General features: G+C 42.2%; 1 protein-coding gene across 1 annotated transcript; it reads right to left on the reverse strand.

The window, feature by feature from the left end:
• Positions 1–1,250: 1,250 nt before the first annotated feature.
• On the reverse strand, positions 1,251–10,292 carry ccn2b (cellular communication network factor 2b). Its single transcript, XM_034704216.1, has 5 exons — positions 10,151–10,292; positions 7,274–7,490; positions 6,639–6,890; positions 6,298–6,557; positions 1,251–4,094 (listed from the first exon to the last, which is right to left on the reverse strand). Exons 1-5 carry the CDS (start codon positions 10,196–10,198, stop codon positions 3,789–3,791), a joined length of 1,083 nt encoding a protein of 360 aa, XP_034560107.1. The 5' UTR covers positions 10,199–10,292; the 3' UTR covers positions 1,251–3,788.
• Positions 10,293–17,847: the final 7,555 nt, after the last annotated feature.

Raw genomic sequence — 17,847 nt, forward strand, 5'->3', positions numbered from 1 at the left:
ATTGGACAGACATGGTGTTGATCTCATGTTAAGAAAAGCCAAAAGGATCAAGAATTACAAGCAAAGAGGATGTTACAACCCTGAGTGCACTTTGATGTAAATAACAATGGCGATCTAAGATTGATTTATTGTCAGTCTTCTTAATTTTTTTTTGTTGGACATACATATAAATCATATTGATAATCAAATAAACCCAGCATGTCTTATCATGCAAGTTTCCTTTAAAGTAAAAGGATTTTCTCCATGTTGCTCTCCACTTGCCTCTAGTGCTTTTAATGCACATCTGCTGCGATGCATAAAGGCTTCTTCTCCAAACTGGTCTCTTCCATTCAATGGTTGGTATATTCTGTAGGCTTCTTAAAAATAAGGGTATTGCTATACCTTCCCTGTATGATGTGATCTCTACACACACTGACAGTCTGTAATGTTGACTCTATTCTTAAGTTTCACCGAGTGTGTTTTTAGGTTTTCAGAGGATTTTGGACTGCTTGAACCGTTCGTCAGATTATCTCATTATTTCTAATGAACATCTTTCTCCTCTTTAAATACCTGACTACTTTTACACTGAGTACAAACAGTCCTCACTAAAAGCTCTGTTCCTGTTCCTTTAATTCTCCGGCTGGAGGATGTGTGATAAAAAATCTGCCTCACTGCAGTGGAGAGTAATGTTCAAACTACTGCGCTACAGTGTCACTTTCGCCTCTGTAACAAGAAATTCATTCAAATTGGCTCAAACTTTGCATAATTACTCTCAGAGCATGCTTCATCCATGTGAGAAGAGTTTAAAGGAAGAATTAGGACAATGAAACTCCATTTTGGAGTCTGGATTATGTAACAGTGCAGTGTTAGTGGGTATCGTACCCCAGAACAAACATTTACAAAGAATCCAATTAATGGAATGAGTTTTAATCCGTCCGTCTTTCTTCCTTTGTTTTCTGCAACTGAGAAGAAATCAGAAAAATTAATCCCTCCATGCAGACTGAGCTTCCTCTCCTCCTCCTCCTCATGTGTGTGTGTGTGTGTGTGTGTGTGTGTGTGTGTGTGTGTGTGTGTGTGTGTGTCTGCAGCCTGATGGTTTCTGTTTCACCGCCTGCAGCTCACACACACTCTTACATAACACTCGAGCTGTACTGCTGTGCTGCTTGATGGTGAACTCAGAGCTGCTGTTTTTAGAGCGTGCTCACTGACAGCCCGTCCACTTTCAGCTTTCTATTTCCAGCTGCAGGAACAACACACACTCAGGCTTTTTATAAAAATAAACTTTATTTACGGGAGGGAAAAGTGCAACAGAGGATGTGTCTCAGTCAGGTGGATACAGTGAAAACAGTATTATAGAGTCAGAGAAGTACAACACTGTGTTAGATAAATTATAGTACAAAACTGTACACAGTCTTACAGTATTTACAGGAGCTACATCAACCAAAGGGCTTTTTAAATAGAAAGTAAAGAAAACAGTGACAGCTCTTCCTCTGCCATGCTTCAGGATTTCTCTTTTCTGCACTGATCTAAAGACCAATCTGTCAAACTAATCTAGGAGTCTTTAAATGATGAAACACACTGAAACAGACTGAACAGCAGTCATGTCTATAAAAGACTGACATAAAAGTCAAACTCAAATGAACTCTGAGCATGTTTGTCTTGTTTCCTCTTTGAGAAAGTCAAAACTAAAGGGGAAAAGTTTCAATTTAACGTCTTTGGTTTCAGAATGTTTTCCCCTTTTTAACATTCAAGAAGAGATTTCACTTTACTTTGTCTTCTATACGTGGTGACATTAACTTTCTCGAAGTTATGGGTAGCTACATAAAATTCAACAAGCAATGACATTATCTTCACCTCATAAAAAAGGTTGAATCCAAAACATTAAAACAGACTAGAATTTTAACAGACTCTGGAGTTCTGTTATTTTGTTCTCCTTTTACTGATGGCAGATGGTCAAACGTGCTGCAAGTGAAACAATGTGCTGCAAAAAGAGTCAAAAACATGTGCAACAGAACAAGGCTGCAAAATACAGAAGTGCTCCATGCCATGGGCGCTCAGTGGAACAGTTTTATTATGGACGGAGAGACTGAAGCAGACGAGTCCACACAACAAAAGGTGCTGTGAGAGAAGAGTTTTATCGAAGGACACGGTCTCACTCCCTACAGTACAAAAACATGACTTTGTTATATTAACAGAGAACAGGGTTGGTGGTAACTTGAGCTAGCATGAGATCTTTGGACCGCCGGGCTCCTAAATGGCCCGTGGAGGAGACACGGTCCACGACTTTGACTTTGCTTTGATAATGAAGCGAGCTGTTCTGATATCACAGCTGCATCATTCTCACACTCACCTGACAAATGTATCCTCTTCATCTGCTGGTCTATTTAATCTGACAGATCTCCGGTCCCTCTCTCTGCTCTGTCATCACCCCTGCTGCCCTGCACCCACACTGCACTCATACTTTCAGTCCCATCACCTCCCAACATCCAACTGCAGGCTCTGACTACAGGGGGTTCGTAATGTTATCTCATCACTCCTCAAATGTCTGCATGTCAGATAAATCTGTGAAGACTGGTGGGGTTGTGGCCAAGAGGTCAAATATAATGTTCTGCTGAACCACACTTTTGAATACTTGCAGCATTGCCTGTTGATGCATTGTTTTGGCTTGTTACAGTCCCTTTTTTTTGGAGCACATTTCTGTCATTTCTGTTATCATGTCTGAATCTTCAGCTGGTTCTCCTCGTGTCAATGCTTCAGGCTTCTGTGCTGTGATGCTCTTGCAGCCACTTTGTTTTAAACCACAATATATGTGTGTCACACTCAAAGTATCTTGATATTGACCATCCCAGCAGTGCTAATTAGGTCTTTCTTTTAATTTTTAAAGACAGTAATATATTGGACAATAATGTAAATGTCTAAAGATGTCTAAAGTCCATCATTTCTACAAAAACGTAGCATAATTTCTTTACTGTAAAGGTCCAAATTTGTTCACCCCTGTCATTTGTCGATTACAAAACGTCAAACCTAAAACAGGAGGCTTTTAAAGCATTTCCTCTGTTCACGATGACAGATTAAATCAAAATGATTTACTCTTCTCTTTCATTGATCGTATAAATATTTGTGTACCTGAAACTCCGGCCTTGTCAACTTTCTACCAGACTATATTCTTTGATCGGTGAGAACTGATGTGTGCGTTCAAAATAACCGAGTTCTTTCTGCGGCTTTTCTTTGATACTGACAGATTAACGTCAAACTCTGGACCGCAGAGTGCTCCAGGATGTTTTTAAATCTTTTTAGAAAAATAAAATCTGATATGCATCCTTACATTTCTTCGTCAGTGTGGTTGTCCACCAAACTATACATGAATCCATACAGGCAGACCAATAGGAGTGAAAGCTGAAGCTACATTATTACATCAAATAAAAAGTATATATTGTCGCTCTCCTTCATCAGTAAATGTTGCTGAGTAAGCTGTGAGCAGAGGATGTGGACAGCTGCCAACATACTGTGTTCTATATTCTGGTTCTGTGGATCGGACTAAATGTGTAATGTCCGATCTTTTTTAAGTCTCTCTTTCAGGTGAGTCCACTTCAGCTGATGATTTGCAGACAGACCTCAGTCAACTGTGGCTTTACAAGTGATCGTCTTTTCAACATCCTCTGAACAAACCAAACTCAGTCAAGAGAGCGTTGTCTCATTGTGAAGGCGTAATAAATTACTGACCCATTAAGGCTGAGATGGTTACGTAAAGCCTGTAACTGTATGAAGAGTTTAAGTGCAATCTGTTCAGTTTGTGAATGTGTGCATCATCACATGTCATTATCGTAGTCTCCGATCATCCTCCGGGTGTTGGACGCCAGGAAGATGTCGTTGTCTTGTGGACAGTCATGGTGACAGGAGCAGGTCTTGATGAACATCATCTTCTTGATGAAGACGTCTCCCTCTGGACACTGGAACTCCACGTGTGCTGTGACGGTGCGATGGGGCGTGCAGCAGCGGTTGTCAGTGCAGACGCCGCAGAACTTTGGTCGGTAAAGCCTGACACTGGAGCAGCCGGACAGCTCAAAGCGCATAAACCGCTGGGCCTTCGGTGTCCGGACACACTTCCTCCCCCTCTGTGGGACAGAGATGATAATCAGCAAATTAATGAATGAATGAAACATCAGCATCGTCACAGAGTCAATTAATGTAATCTGAAAGGATTCGCTGTTTGCTTGAGTTTGGTTCTGGTTCTGTTTGCTTGAATATGGTTCTGGTTCTGTTTGCTTGAGTTTGGTTCTGGTTCTGTTTGCTTGAATATGGTTCTGGTTCTGTTTGCTTGACTTGGTTCTGGTTCTGTTTGCTTGAGTTTGGTTCTGGTTAATTTGTACAATAAAAAATACTAAACAAAAGTAAGAATGGTTTTGTAACAGAATAAATGCACAAAATTGGGCAAGTATAAGGCTTCTCATAAAAACACTGTACATAAAAGAGTTTTCAACACACAAACCATTAGTTTTTTGCAAAGTTAAGGTAAAATATACAGCTTCAAAAGATCCTAACTTAAGAGCCCTTGCGGAGCCAGAAGAGCCGGCTCATCTTCGGGAGCCGTGACAAAAGAGCCGGCCCTCTGAAAAGAGCCGAACTTCCCATTACTACAGCAGGGGAAAAACATATGCAGATTCTCTGCAAAGGAGTCATACCCACATTATACTCTGCATCTACACATGATACACTCTCTGTCAAAGCTTTACAAAATGAGCAGCAGAAGTAAACAGGTGATAACCCTGGCACTCTTTGATCATGACAGTGAAAGAGAGGAGGGTGTGTCTGAAGATAAAGACCATCTTGTGGTCAATTCTGAGTCAGATGATTCTTATTATGAACCAAATGAAGAAACAGATATTCATATTCCTCCAAGCAGACATTCACATCAAAAATGGGGAAATATAGCGATCTTCATCCCAAATATACGTCAGGCAAAACTGACTATAGAAAACATTATAAAGACAGAGCCACTAGGATAGCAGTGACTCGTGTAACAGACATCAAGTCAGCTTTTGAGCAGGTCATGATAAATAGTAAATGGTAAATGGACTTGTTCTTATATATCTCTTTTCCAGTCTTCTGACCACTCAAAGCTCTTTTACATTACACGCTCACCCAATGATGGTAGAGGCTGCTATAGTAAGGGACCATCAGTATTAGCTAATCTTATTCTAGACATTCATGCAGCGCTGAACAACTGAGGGAGCAGTTTGGGGTTCAGTGTCTTGCCTAAGGACGCTTCGGCATTTGACTGCAGGAGCTGAGATCGAATAGAGACAAGCTGTCAGCCATTAGAACAGTGAGGGACAAGTGGGTAGAACAACTTCCACTACTCTAGAACCCAGGCCCTAATGTCACAGTGGATGAAAGGCTGGAGGCATTCAGAGGTTCCTTCCATTTTAGGTAAAGTATGCCTTCTAAACCAGCTAAATACAGCATCAAAATCTGCGCAGCATGTGACAGAAGAGGTGTCTCCTGTTAGTTTATTAACATCACTTCATACTTTTTTTTCTTTTAAATCAAAATAAAATAAACAAAAATCTATGTCATGTAAAACTATTGTATTTATATTTAGGTCTTTCAAATGTACATTGAAAAAAGCTTTAACATGAATTCTCATAAAAAACTGAGTTATCCTCATTGAACCATGATCTGTGAGGATTAAGGAACACCATTGCACTAAATATTAATTTAAATGGTTAGTAATGGAGTTAATAATGAAAAAATGTTTATTGGGATTTTTTTGAGTTCTGACACTTTTGGATATTTAAACATGCCCGGTGTCAAGTTGACCCACAAACATTATTGCTGTCCCTAAGAAACAAACATAACAGGAGGGATAAATGTTGTTAATTTGATCAAGCTGTTCCTAAATTCTTACATTTCCAGTTATTTAACACACACAAACCAAACTCAAATGAAGCCAGAAAGACCTTCAAAGCATTTTTCGGACTAAAAGTAAGGGTGGGTGTTTGACCCACATTGCTTGCTGTGTCTGGATAAACTCTCCTGCTGCCTCCAGTTACTTGAAGCTGACCAGTATCCAGTTTTACCACCTGTTAGCCAGAATCAGGACCAGGATTTCTCTATTATCTACCAACATTTAGTCTCAGTTTCACTTATGTCAACTCTATTCTGAATACGACCTTAGCTTCATTTGATAAATAGTGCACCTCACCCAGAGTTTCTTTTACCAATTAAATCCTGAGGAAATTAGAGCACATACTAAATCATGAATTAGTTCTGCAGTATCTTTCTCTGCCCCCATCATCTACAGGTGAACCCTCTTACCTTGATCTCTCTCTCCTGCTGGCTGTTGCAGGGTCGGATGATGCAGATCCTGGTCTGTCTCTCCAGCTGGCAGTGCTGGTTGTCGTTGGTGATGCGGGAGGAGACCCCCATGCCGCAGGAGGCTGAGCACTCACTCCACTTCGTGGTCTGAACGATGCAGTTATCTCTGGGGCTCTCTGCAGGCGGTCCATGTGGGGACACATGTCTGAGGAGGCCCGAGGTCGGGTCTGAGGAGGGCAATGGGTGAATCTGAGACGCTCCTGAGAGAGTGGGAAGGAAAGGAAGAGGTTACACTTGATGAAAGAGGAGAAGTCATGAAGTTCAGCTCAGGTGACACTGACCAGCCATCACAGACTCATAGTGTTGGTCCAGGGGGGTCTCCTCACAAACCCACTCCTCGCAGCACTTCCCAGGGATGGTGATGCGTCGAGGGTACGGGCAGTCAGGAGTGGGAAGTCGGACGTCACTGGCGCACATGGGAACACAGCCGATCTCTCCGTTCATACACACACAGTGGTGTTTACAGCTGGGCTGGAAAGACTCCCCACTGCGGTAAATCACGCCCCCGAGGTCACACGTCTGACCCTCCTGAGCTGCAGTCAGAGCACAAATACACCACTGTCACTTATTTTTAAAATGGAAACTGCTACGATATGGAGAAACACAAAATAATAAACATTATTATTACACATAATTAATATGTAAATTTAGAGTCAGAGATAAAATTAGTTAGTACATGTTTAAGTATTGACAGTTTCTGTTGTAATAACTGAACTAGATGGTAATTCTGCCCACTGATAAAAGTGTGGTCTGCTTTGATGCTCTATAACAACTAATGAATAAATAGAGATGTCTAATAGAGAAGTTATAATGGTGCAGGATTGAGTCTAATAGAGATGTTATAATGGTGCAGTATGGAGTCTAATAGAGATGTTATAACAGTGCAGAATGGAGTCTAATAAAGTGAGTGTGTTACCCATGCAGACTCCGGTCTCGGTGTCGCTCAGCAGGCTGTAGTCACAGTACAGCTCTTTGTGGTGGTCACAGGGCTCCAGCAGAGAGCATGGCTCCCCCACCTGCCTGGCGCACACTTTGCAGCAGCCGCAGCCGTCCAGCACCAGGCTGGTCCCAACTGGGCAGGGAGGGGGGGCTGAGGGGCAGGAACAGGGCTGAGAACAGTCCTGAGCCGCTGTCTGCAGGAAACACACAAACGGCAAGTTAAGATCACATGGAGCAAGATGTTGCAGGAGACACAAAGGTGTTCATAGTGAATGTCTCAGAGACAGAGAAACAGTCAGCCACAGGTAACCTCTGAGTTACTGCTCAGGTAAGAGGGGAACAGCAGGTTTCAGTCAGACACCTCACGATTTTTAGGATTCGAAATGTGTAACTGCAGTGTTTGTTGTCCAGGCTCCTAACTCATCAGTCCTCACAGATTTATTTAAGAACTGATGGGATTATATCTCATACCTGCAGCAGGTGGATGCTGGGAGGTGATGGGGATGAAAGTATGTGGGCAGTACTGGTGCAGGGCAGCAGGAGCGATGACAGAGCAGAGAGACAGACCAGAGATCTGTCGGCCTAAACAGACCGCCCATTTGTCGGGTGATTGTGAGAATGACACGTCAAGTGTGAAGTCAGTGCAGCTCGGGTTGCCTTCCTGGATTATCTTGCAGGCCTTGCTCTATTTATTTCAACCATTTTATATTTTTTGTTGACATATGGTGCAGCTATAATTCACAGGATTGTCCTCAGCAGCCCAGAAACAAAGGAGAGGTAACACAGGCTACAGATTGGTGTGAGATTGTCTCCTCCCGTCAAAGATCCTGATTAGCCAAAAGTATCAGCAGAAATGTTCATCTACTATCAAAATAGAAAATCAGCATTCTTCTGAAATTGCCAAAACCACAGATCCATGAGCAAACAGTGTCCATGGCTGTCAGGGTCAGTTTACAATTCGATGTTTCAGGCCATCTAATACTAAATAAATGAGCTATAAATTGAACTGAGTGTATTAATTAGACCCAACCTTTTCTGCAGTGACCAATCACAACAGAGCGAGGACCCAGAGGACCCCTGTTATAAAGAAGCATATGTTAGCTCTTCTACTGCACACAACCTCAGTTCTGACTCCCTTTCTCATCCAGCTTTGCTCCATGGAGGTTTCATCCTCAAGCCAAGAGAAATAGATTACAGTCTGTAAGGTCAATGAGCTAGAGGACAAACTGCAAATGCTCAGTGGAAAATAAAACCTGGAAGCAAACCTGAAAAACCTGGAAACTTTTGGGCACATGAACAACCACAGAAATATTTACTCAGGTGGTGCGCACAATCTTAGTCTGGAGTCCAGGTGTTGTTAAAATACCTGTGAGTCATGAAAAGAAACCCAGCTGATGCTAACATGTCTTCAGCTCCTCTTGATCTAATGCCAGGTTATGTGATCAGTTTCTGAACTATCACCTGTTCTGTGTCTTACAGTGATGACCTCACAGAGAACTATCTGCTCCTCTGCTCCTCCTCTTAGATCTGAACAAGTCTTAGGCCTTTTTTAGGGTATTAATTTCAGTTTCAGATCCCACAACTTCACCGTCATCCAGTAAAACAATCCCAGAAAAACTGTCTGCACACTGACTCACAGGCATCAGACAAAGTTAGAGAGCAGCTGGTGAGCACAGAGGAGCGTTTAGCAGCACCAGAGAGACAGCATTAAAAGAGAGCAAATATTGGACAGACACTCATCAGGCACGGACCCACACACACACACACGCCCACCAAAGTCCACATGAATAAGAAGGGATTACTGCATCATTCTCACCACGTGGTCATGTTGATACCATGACCTCTGAACCTAACAGCTTCATCCTGCTGCTGAATGAGCTTCTGAGGGCAGCAGACAACATTTAGTTCCCCTGCTGTTGCTGGGACTGGGAAAAGGAAACCTGAGCTAAGACCTCCTCCCTAGGCTGGTTGATGTTTGCAGTCTGACTGCAATCTGATACAGAAAGAAGGAGCTGGAAGAGGACGAGTATGACCTGACTTCAATTAACATATTTGTTTAAAGAGACTGACAAAAAGCATCTTCTTCTTCTCTGTTTTTTTGTACATTTAACCAGAGCCAAAGGCTTTCACTCAATTCAACTTGGATTACAGAAAGTATAGATGCTAAGGATCCAAATCAAAATAAGACACCAAAATTCCTGTCTGTCTGCTGAATCTGCTTACATAGATGAAGTCCTCTCAAACTTTTAGCTGAACCAACAAACAACATCCCTCTTTCCATTGAGCTCTGAGGACATGTGGCAGAGTACAGAGCTCAATCCTAAAGCATATGAAAGATAACTTTAGGGACTTTTTGCTATTGCAAAATATCTGCAGATGGCACCTATAAATGTATAGGATGATACAGTCATCTGTGGTGAAGTTGTTTTGGTCTGGTTTGAAGCCAGAAGAGGGCGACACCACCTCGTGATCACAGAGCCAGCAAATAGTTTCCATGTTTTGTTTCCTTCCAGAGTGCAGCATCAGAGAGAGTGAGAGAGAGAGAGAGAGAGAGAGAGAGAGAGAGAGAGAGAGAGAGAGAGAGAGAGAGAGAGAGAGAGAGAGAGAGAGAGCACTCACAACAGAGGACAGGGTGGTGTTGCAGAAAAAAATGTTTTGGAGGTAAAATCAGAGCCCAGCAGAAATCAGATGCAACCCTCCTGACCTTCAGGACTTTCAGCTCTTCATAAAGTCTGACTACACACTGATGCAATGACTCACATGTGACTCACACACGTTTCCATGCAGCATGATGCCACAAACTTAAAATGTAAGATAATAAAAAGTTTTTTACTTTTGTTTAAAGCCAACTCACCAGTGAGATGAGGAGCAGCAGAAGAGAGAATGAAGTTTCCACAGACATGTTTGTGTGCAGGCTGCAGTCCTCTTTGTAGTACCACTTTATCTGTGAGTCCTGTAGTCCTGGTCTCTGTGTGTTATTCTCCCTGCAGCTGCAGACTGATGAAGCCTGGGAGGAGAGAAGGGCTTAAATAGCAGCTCGGTGGGTGTAGCCGGAGAAACCAGAGCCATGCCTGCATGCTCTGAGGTGAAAATATTCCAAATCAAACGCCCCGCTCACCGAAACACAGAGAGACGGAGAGACAGTCTGCAGGGTCACAGCATCAGTTCACAGAGGAGGGATTAACAGTTACCGTAACACCTGAGTATTCAAAGCTGTAAACATCTGTACAGAGAACATAAAGAACATCAGTCACAGGATCAATTAAATTATTTCACCAAACAGGAGGATAATAGCCAACGTTCCAAACACCAAAAACTGCAGAACAGTAGCTGCAGTGACAACTGTGCAGGACATCACCGTCAGAATTCAAAGCGCTACCTAGCCATCAGGAACAAGTGTCTAGAATTAGCATCAGCTGCACCTTCTTCATCAACCTCCCAAAGGTCATGGTTAACGTTGATCATCACAAAACATGTGTGACATGATGAAATGAAGCTGTACCTAACTCTATGTGAGGATGGAAGATCTTGGATTTTACAAATATTAGATAAGTTGATATTCAAACTTCTATGGCCCATTACTAAAAATGAAAATCAACCCAGCAGAGTTTCCTAAACACAATATAATTTGTGGACAAAACATAGAAACATTTCCAGCTTATAAGTGTAAAACAGTTACATTTATTTGTATTTTTGCAGCTGCATACTGCCACCTTCTGCATCAGTGTGGCACTTTGAGTAGTCAGAAGTCCTGAGAAAGCTCTACAATAAACACAGTATGTGCTGAAAGGGATCAGATCAACTACAAAACAACTTATTTTGTCAACAGTATGAAAGCAACAGTTCAGGGTCTCCTTTGTCATATTTTTAATTTCATAATGCCCCAGATGTTTTCGATGTGTGACAAGTCAGGACTGCAGGCTGGTCAGTTTAGCACCTGGACTCTTCTACTACAGATCCATGCTGTTGTAACACGTGCAGAATGTGGTTTGGCGTTGTCTTGCTGAAATATGTAAGGTCTTCCTGTAGAAGTCATTTTCTGGATGGCAGCATATGTTGCTCCTAAACCTGTTTATATTGTTCAGCATTAATGGAGACTGGCTTTGAACTGTGAGCTGATAACAAGCTGAATGGTCCCTCTCCTCTTTAGAGTGGAGGATGAAGCGTCCATGATTTCCAAAAAGAATGTCATATTTTGATTCATCAGACCACAGGACAGTTTTCCACTTCACCTCAGTCCACCTTAAATTGGCTCGGTCCAGAGAAGTCTCCAGTGTTTCTGGATCATGTTTATATATGGTTTCCTCTTTGCATGGTCCAGTGTAAACCTGTATTTGTGGATGCAGGGTCAAAATGTGTTCAACAACAATGATTTTTTGATGTTGAGCTCATGCAGTGATTTCCTCTACAGAGTCATGTCTGCTCTTAATGCAGTGTGACTAACCTGCTGATAATTAACCTCATTAGTTGGAAGCTGTTCCTTCGGATGTGTTTTTTAGCTGTACAAAACTTTTTCACTGACATGTTGTCTCTGTCACAACTGTTTCAAACATGTTGCTGGCATCAGATCAAAATGAGGAGATACTTTTCTTAAAACAATAACATTTTTCAGTTTCATCATTTGATATTTTGACTTTGCTCTTTTTTTAATCAAATGTAGACTTTAACTGATTCGCAAGTAAAGTCAAATTATGTTTTTATATCATATTTTTTTTTACAACAGACCTGTCATTATAAAGGTGTTTTATCCAAACTCAGTGAAACTACAAATTTGACAGAATTTCTTAGAGTTTGGTCAAAATGTGTGCCTAACTGAAGCATCATCATCATAGATGTGTATGTTATGTACCTTTGGATTTTAGATATCTCACACGTGACTCCATATGAAAAAGGCAGAAAACTCTCTCACCTCTGCATGTACCTGAAATAACAGTCAGATTGGGACAGGGCCAGATTTGTAACAGGTTTGCTCTTCAGTTGCTGTTTTGTAATCCTGCTGACACAGAGACAAACTTGGCAGAGCCTTTGAGAAAACAATGTGAGTTTGTCTCCAACTGAAAAGGTTCAGATATTTTCTCATAAAAATTCGGAGGAAATTGTTGGATGTGGAGCGGTATGAAAACAGTGAGTCCTTGTTGTGTTTACTGGCAGACTGCTGCTCCTCTGCAGTAACCACATAATGAAATGTTTGATGTTTTTCGCCCCATAAACATTACATAACACCTCTCAACTGGCTACAAGCTAATAGTTACCATGTACAGACAGGTGACGGTGACATGATGCCTGCTCGGTGACATCATACAGCTGCCACAGCTTGGCTTACATGTTCTCCACATAATGTTTGAGCCATTCCTGTTTCTCTGTCTACTGTTGCAACTGAGAGTGACAGAAGAGACTGATTTCATTAACAGGACAGGAGTGAGACAATAACTCTCACTTACAAGAGATGAACTGGTTCCAGCACTTTGTGAAGTATTCCTCCAGTCCAAACAGGCTCATTCAACTTCTGAAGGGAGGGGTAGTTACACAAACATCACACAGGAGCAGGGTGCTCACAATAACGACATAAAAAAGGAAGCCTGAACACTCACTTCACTCCACAATTATATCTTTATCAGTACAATGTCTCAACTCCACTCAGGTCTTATTCAGGTGGATGTTTTATGACAATCAGCTGTTCATCCTCTGGCTGCAGAATCCGTTGCATGGAGATATTTTGGCAGTGCAAACAGCCTTTTGGTTTTACCTTTTCCACGGCAGAGGTTCTTGACAAGTGATACATTTGACTTTGCAAGAAAAGCATGATGAGACTTGTTAAAAACATATTTAAACATGTGCAGGACAAAAACAGCACAAAGAGGAGGTACCCTTTTGTTTTCAGGGGTCGCCAAAATTGTCCAAACTTAACATTCTCTACAGGAGCTTTCATCAATTCATATTTCTCTTAGATATCTTTTTTCCTGCAAACATTATTCTGCTGTTCACATGGTGATAAAATCACAAGGTCCATTATCCTTTTTTGAGTTTTCAATCTTAACCCATTTAAAAATCGTGGAAGACCACACACAAGGACAGTTCAGATGGATTTTTAACATCACAACCCTCTGAACACACACCCTAGATGATCCATTAAGACCGCCGGAACTAACACTTAATGTTGGTGGTAATGATTCCACAAACGTGAGATCTCACAAAAAGCTTGCGTAATCAAACGTGACTTCATAAACAAAAACACAGAGGGTAATTGCTGTCGTCAGCCGGCCATCCTGGCGTGTGTGTGGTCGCCTTGCAACAATAACAAGGAGAAGAATCTGGGTAAACAAAGTCACAAGCTGGTCTTCTTTTTCAGTTTGCCACTTGGCTTAGGGTACAGTTCTGTTCATGTTCACATTCACATTCTGGAATCATAAAATTTAAACATGTTTAATATTTACGATTCGAGATCAGGGAGGCTCTGACGTGGTAAGGAACAGCAAAATAGTCGCATTGACACGACACACATATTTGAACATATAATAGGTTACGTTGTACCCCAAATCAGGTTACACTCCCTTGGTCACTAGTTGTTGCAAATCCAGCCCTTAATCTGTCTTAAAATCATCCTGTGTGTGGCCATAAAGTATAAAATATGACTACAGCAATGACATACCAGCTTTGATATCTGGAATTTACATAACAGGCTCTATCCACACAGGGGCTGTGTGTCAAACCAGAAAACACAAACCAGATCTCCTCCTCACTACCCTCTAATCCAGCTGTCTTTGCATTCTGTTTTTTATATAATAATCTGACTCAATGGGGTAGTTAAAACTTTTTTCTCTTAATGATAAAAGAATGAAGAGAAGAGGAATAGAGCCATAAAACTGACTCCCTGCAACACAATAATATTCTGATCATTGCAGACCCTCAGGGGCACAAGGGTCCCTCACTCACCTCACCTGAATCTTCAAGTCACAAAGAATACCCACAATCACTTCACATCCATGTTTGCTCCATAAAAAGGGCTCTCATGGTTTAATGCTGGCCTCTTTCTCACCTCATCACAGTGAAAGAGTAAATCCTACTTCATCTCGAGCTGCAACAAATCGGACAAACACTCCTTCCATTGTGGAGTCATGAAGTACCTTGTTGAATAACTCTCCCTGGTTCACAGAGATTCACTGACCTCTGCCCCTCGTCCTCAGAGTGAAAGCAGTCCACCTGACTCCACAGCTTGTTATTCACAGCAGGACAAGTACAGTTAATTACATCCTGTGTTACGCTACAACAGCTGAGGTGACTGAAGGTGTTTGACTGGAATTAGAGCTCAGTTTGGTGCTTTTGGCTGCTTATGTAGCCTGATGACTCAGTAAAACCTGAGCACCAAGAGTCTGCTCTCACACCAAACTCACTGTTGTTGTTTTATGAAAGTCTGCAGGTGAAAGTGACTCAGACACAATTTATTTTCTGGGTTTATTGAGGGATTTATAATTCCTGAGAAGAGCTCAGTAAACTAAGAAGTGTTTGTTGATGTTTATGATGAAGACTACCACTGAGCACCTGTGTGGACGTGGCCTCAGTGACTTGAACTGGTGATCTGTGGACCTTATACTCCTGACCATCTTAGCCAGAGACTACCACACTTTGAGTTGCAATGCTCAATCTCTTTCTTCACCTGGTGGTAACCTGTTATAAGTCCAAGGTGTCTCCTGTCTAACTCCTCCCCTGCTTCCTGGTTTCTGTGACTCTAAAGGCTGATTTATACTTCTGCGTTGAATCAACGGCGTACCCTATGCCGGGGGTCCGCGTAGCTCCCGTACCTACGCCGAGGCCTACGCACGTAGCTGACGTGCACCTCCTCCAAAATGTAACTCCCCGTAGAGCCGACGCGGACCGCAAGCTCTGTGATTGGTCCGCTCGACGGCTTTGTCTTTCCCGCATTTACAACACTTCCGGGATCCCGGACATCGGCCGCACATCGGCCGTGTATTTCATCTCCTCCTCTCTATTCTTCATGTAATCATGTCTGTATAATAAACAGCAACATGTATCAGCTGTAGAATAACATAACACGCTCTGAAACTCTGTGGAAAAGTAAACAGAGATCGTAGCGGGACCGGAAGCAGGCGGGCCGGCTATCAGAGAGACCGCACTGCCCGGCGGAGAATTGCTGCGCAATGTTTGTGTCTGTGAAACGCCTGAGGCAGTGTGGCAGTGTGCCTGAGGGCAGCGGACCAATCACAGAGCTTGCGGTCCGCGTCGGCTCTACGGGGAGTTACATTTTGGCCTCGGCGTAGGAACGGGAGCTACGCGGACCCCCGGCGTAGGGTACGCCGTTGATTCAACGCAGAAGTATAAATCAGCCTTAAGTCGGATCATAATTTACTAAATGAACATCATGCTGTATTGAAGAAGACTTGAAACTAGATTTTGAGACCATAAACACATTAGGGGAATTTTTTCTACAGCTTCTATAGACCCCTATACTGTTTGCAAACAGTTAGGGGTGTGCATGCATTTGGGCAACAGCAGCGGAGTACAATAGTTACCACCAACGGTAAATGACTTCCAGCTCCGTGTGAAATCAGTGAGTGGATAGAAGACAACAGCAAGTGCACAGATATTCAGTGGACAGACATCTTTAGTGGAGAAACCAGTGCGTACACTAGAATATATTATACACACAAGTCATTCGATGTGACTATATTATCTGTGGACATGTACAGACTGTCAAATATCAAGACATAAACTTGTGTCTTGATATAAGAAAGCACACAAGACCGCTGAGTCTGAGACCAAATGAACCAGAAAACAAGGTCCAGACAGCACACTACACAGACACAGCTCAGGGTAATAATGATTCTGTGTTTTTGGATTGTTAGCTAACAAAGCTATTGGTTTGATTAAATAGTTTGAGTGTGAACATGAAATCTGCTTCTATTAACCGTAATTCAAACTTTCACCTCACTTACCTCTTAATTTATGATTTTGCGTTCAGTATTTTGTGTTTAAAACTCACATCAAACACGTTTTAATTTCAGCTCATCACAGACACTGTTTAGAAACCGACGTGTGTTTATGATCTGTCTGAGGGCACCCTTAGTGACTGTTTTAAGGTCCGTCTTTTCTCTGTTATTAAACTCAGCTGATGCTAAGTTTTGGTTAAGTCCGAGCCGCTGCAGCGTCCAATCAGTGAGTGATATTCGATAAGGGGGGCGTGTCTGTCAGAGAAAAGACTTCCGCGAAGTCAGCTCTCGTGTTTCCTCGATTATCCCTCCTCCGATCAGTCTCCTCGCTCCTCGCTCCTCGCTCCTCGCTCCTCGCTCCTCGCTCCTCGCTCCTCGCTCCTCCAGCAGCGTTTAGAACTTTGGGACGCAAGTTAAAATGGTGCGTCAGTAACTACTTCCGGTTCAGCCGAGGAGCAAGGAGCGAGGAGACTGCAGTTTAGAGCTTTGAGATGCGCCCACAGTCGCTGTGATTTGGTAAGCAGGGCTGGAAAACAACTCACAAACTACATGTTGAAAACCGAGTTCAGATATTCAGCAGTTAAACCTGATCGAACTGAGGATGGATAAAGGAAACACATTTAAAAACTGGCGTCCACAGACGTCGCCAGTGTAAAGTGTAAAGTGTGACCTGTTAACTGGTGACTGTTAGCCGAATGCACCTCTCGTAAATGCTTTAAGTTTTTCATTAAAAACATATGAAGGTTTTGACATTATAATAAAGAATTAACTAGGATGCATTTGCGATGACTCTTCAATTTTCAAGGGCTGTTACAACCAAGACAACTCCACGTGCGTCTGACAGTCGCCATCTAACATGGTCACTCTTAAGATAAGAGAAGATAAGATACTCCTTTATTCGTCCCACAACGGTATCCAGTTTGGTGTCCATGGCCAACAAATGCGTCATTAAAAGTCATGACAGGCTCCAAATACAAAATACTAAACTGATATGAAAAAGGTCAAAAAAAGAACAAAGAAGAGAGAGCTGCTGCAACATGCAGCCACTCGAGCAGCGCTCTTAACACCTAAACACTGGTTGCTCTTTAATGGTCGTAATCCTGTCTGAATTCTGTAGAACTTGAGACTGTGTTGGATTATTGATTCTGAGTAGGCAACAACCAGACATTTTGAGGCTGCTCATAATTTAAATTTGATTTTTAGATCTTGCTAATGTGTCTGTATTAATAGGGATTAACGTTGCATCTATCGCTAAATGCCTGTGCATCTCTATGATGACGTAGGCTTTAAAGGGGTCCCTGCACTCAGACAGGTCTTTACCACTGGTTGAGTTTCCCCCTGCTGGTTATCAGAGAAAATGCAGGGTCACTTCTGTATTGTCTTTACTCTTAAAACAAAGCAGCTACATCCACTTCTCATTTACAGTCTGTGTGTAGAACTCCACCAAACATGCATAAGCTGAGTTCATGGTCTCAGTCTCTGGATTCAAGTCTTAAGTTTAAAACCTTTCTTCTTTTAAAGCAAACAGATGGATTAAACTCTAGACTGATCAACATTTACATCTCGAAACAATCTATAGTTTCTCTTTATGAGTAACAGTACTCTC

This window comes from Notolabrus celidotus, chromosome 16 (assembly GCF_009762535.1).
Source record: "Notolabrus celidotus isolate fNotCel1 chromosome 16, fNotCel1.pri, whole genome shotgun sequence".
NCBI classification, from domain to species: Eukaryota; Metazoa; Chordata; class Actinopteri; order Labriformes; family Labridae; genus Notolabrus; species Notolabrus celidotus.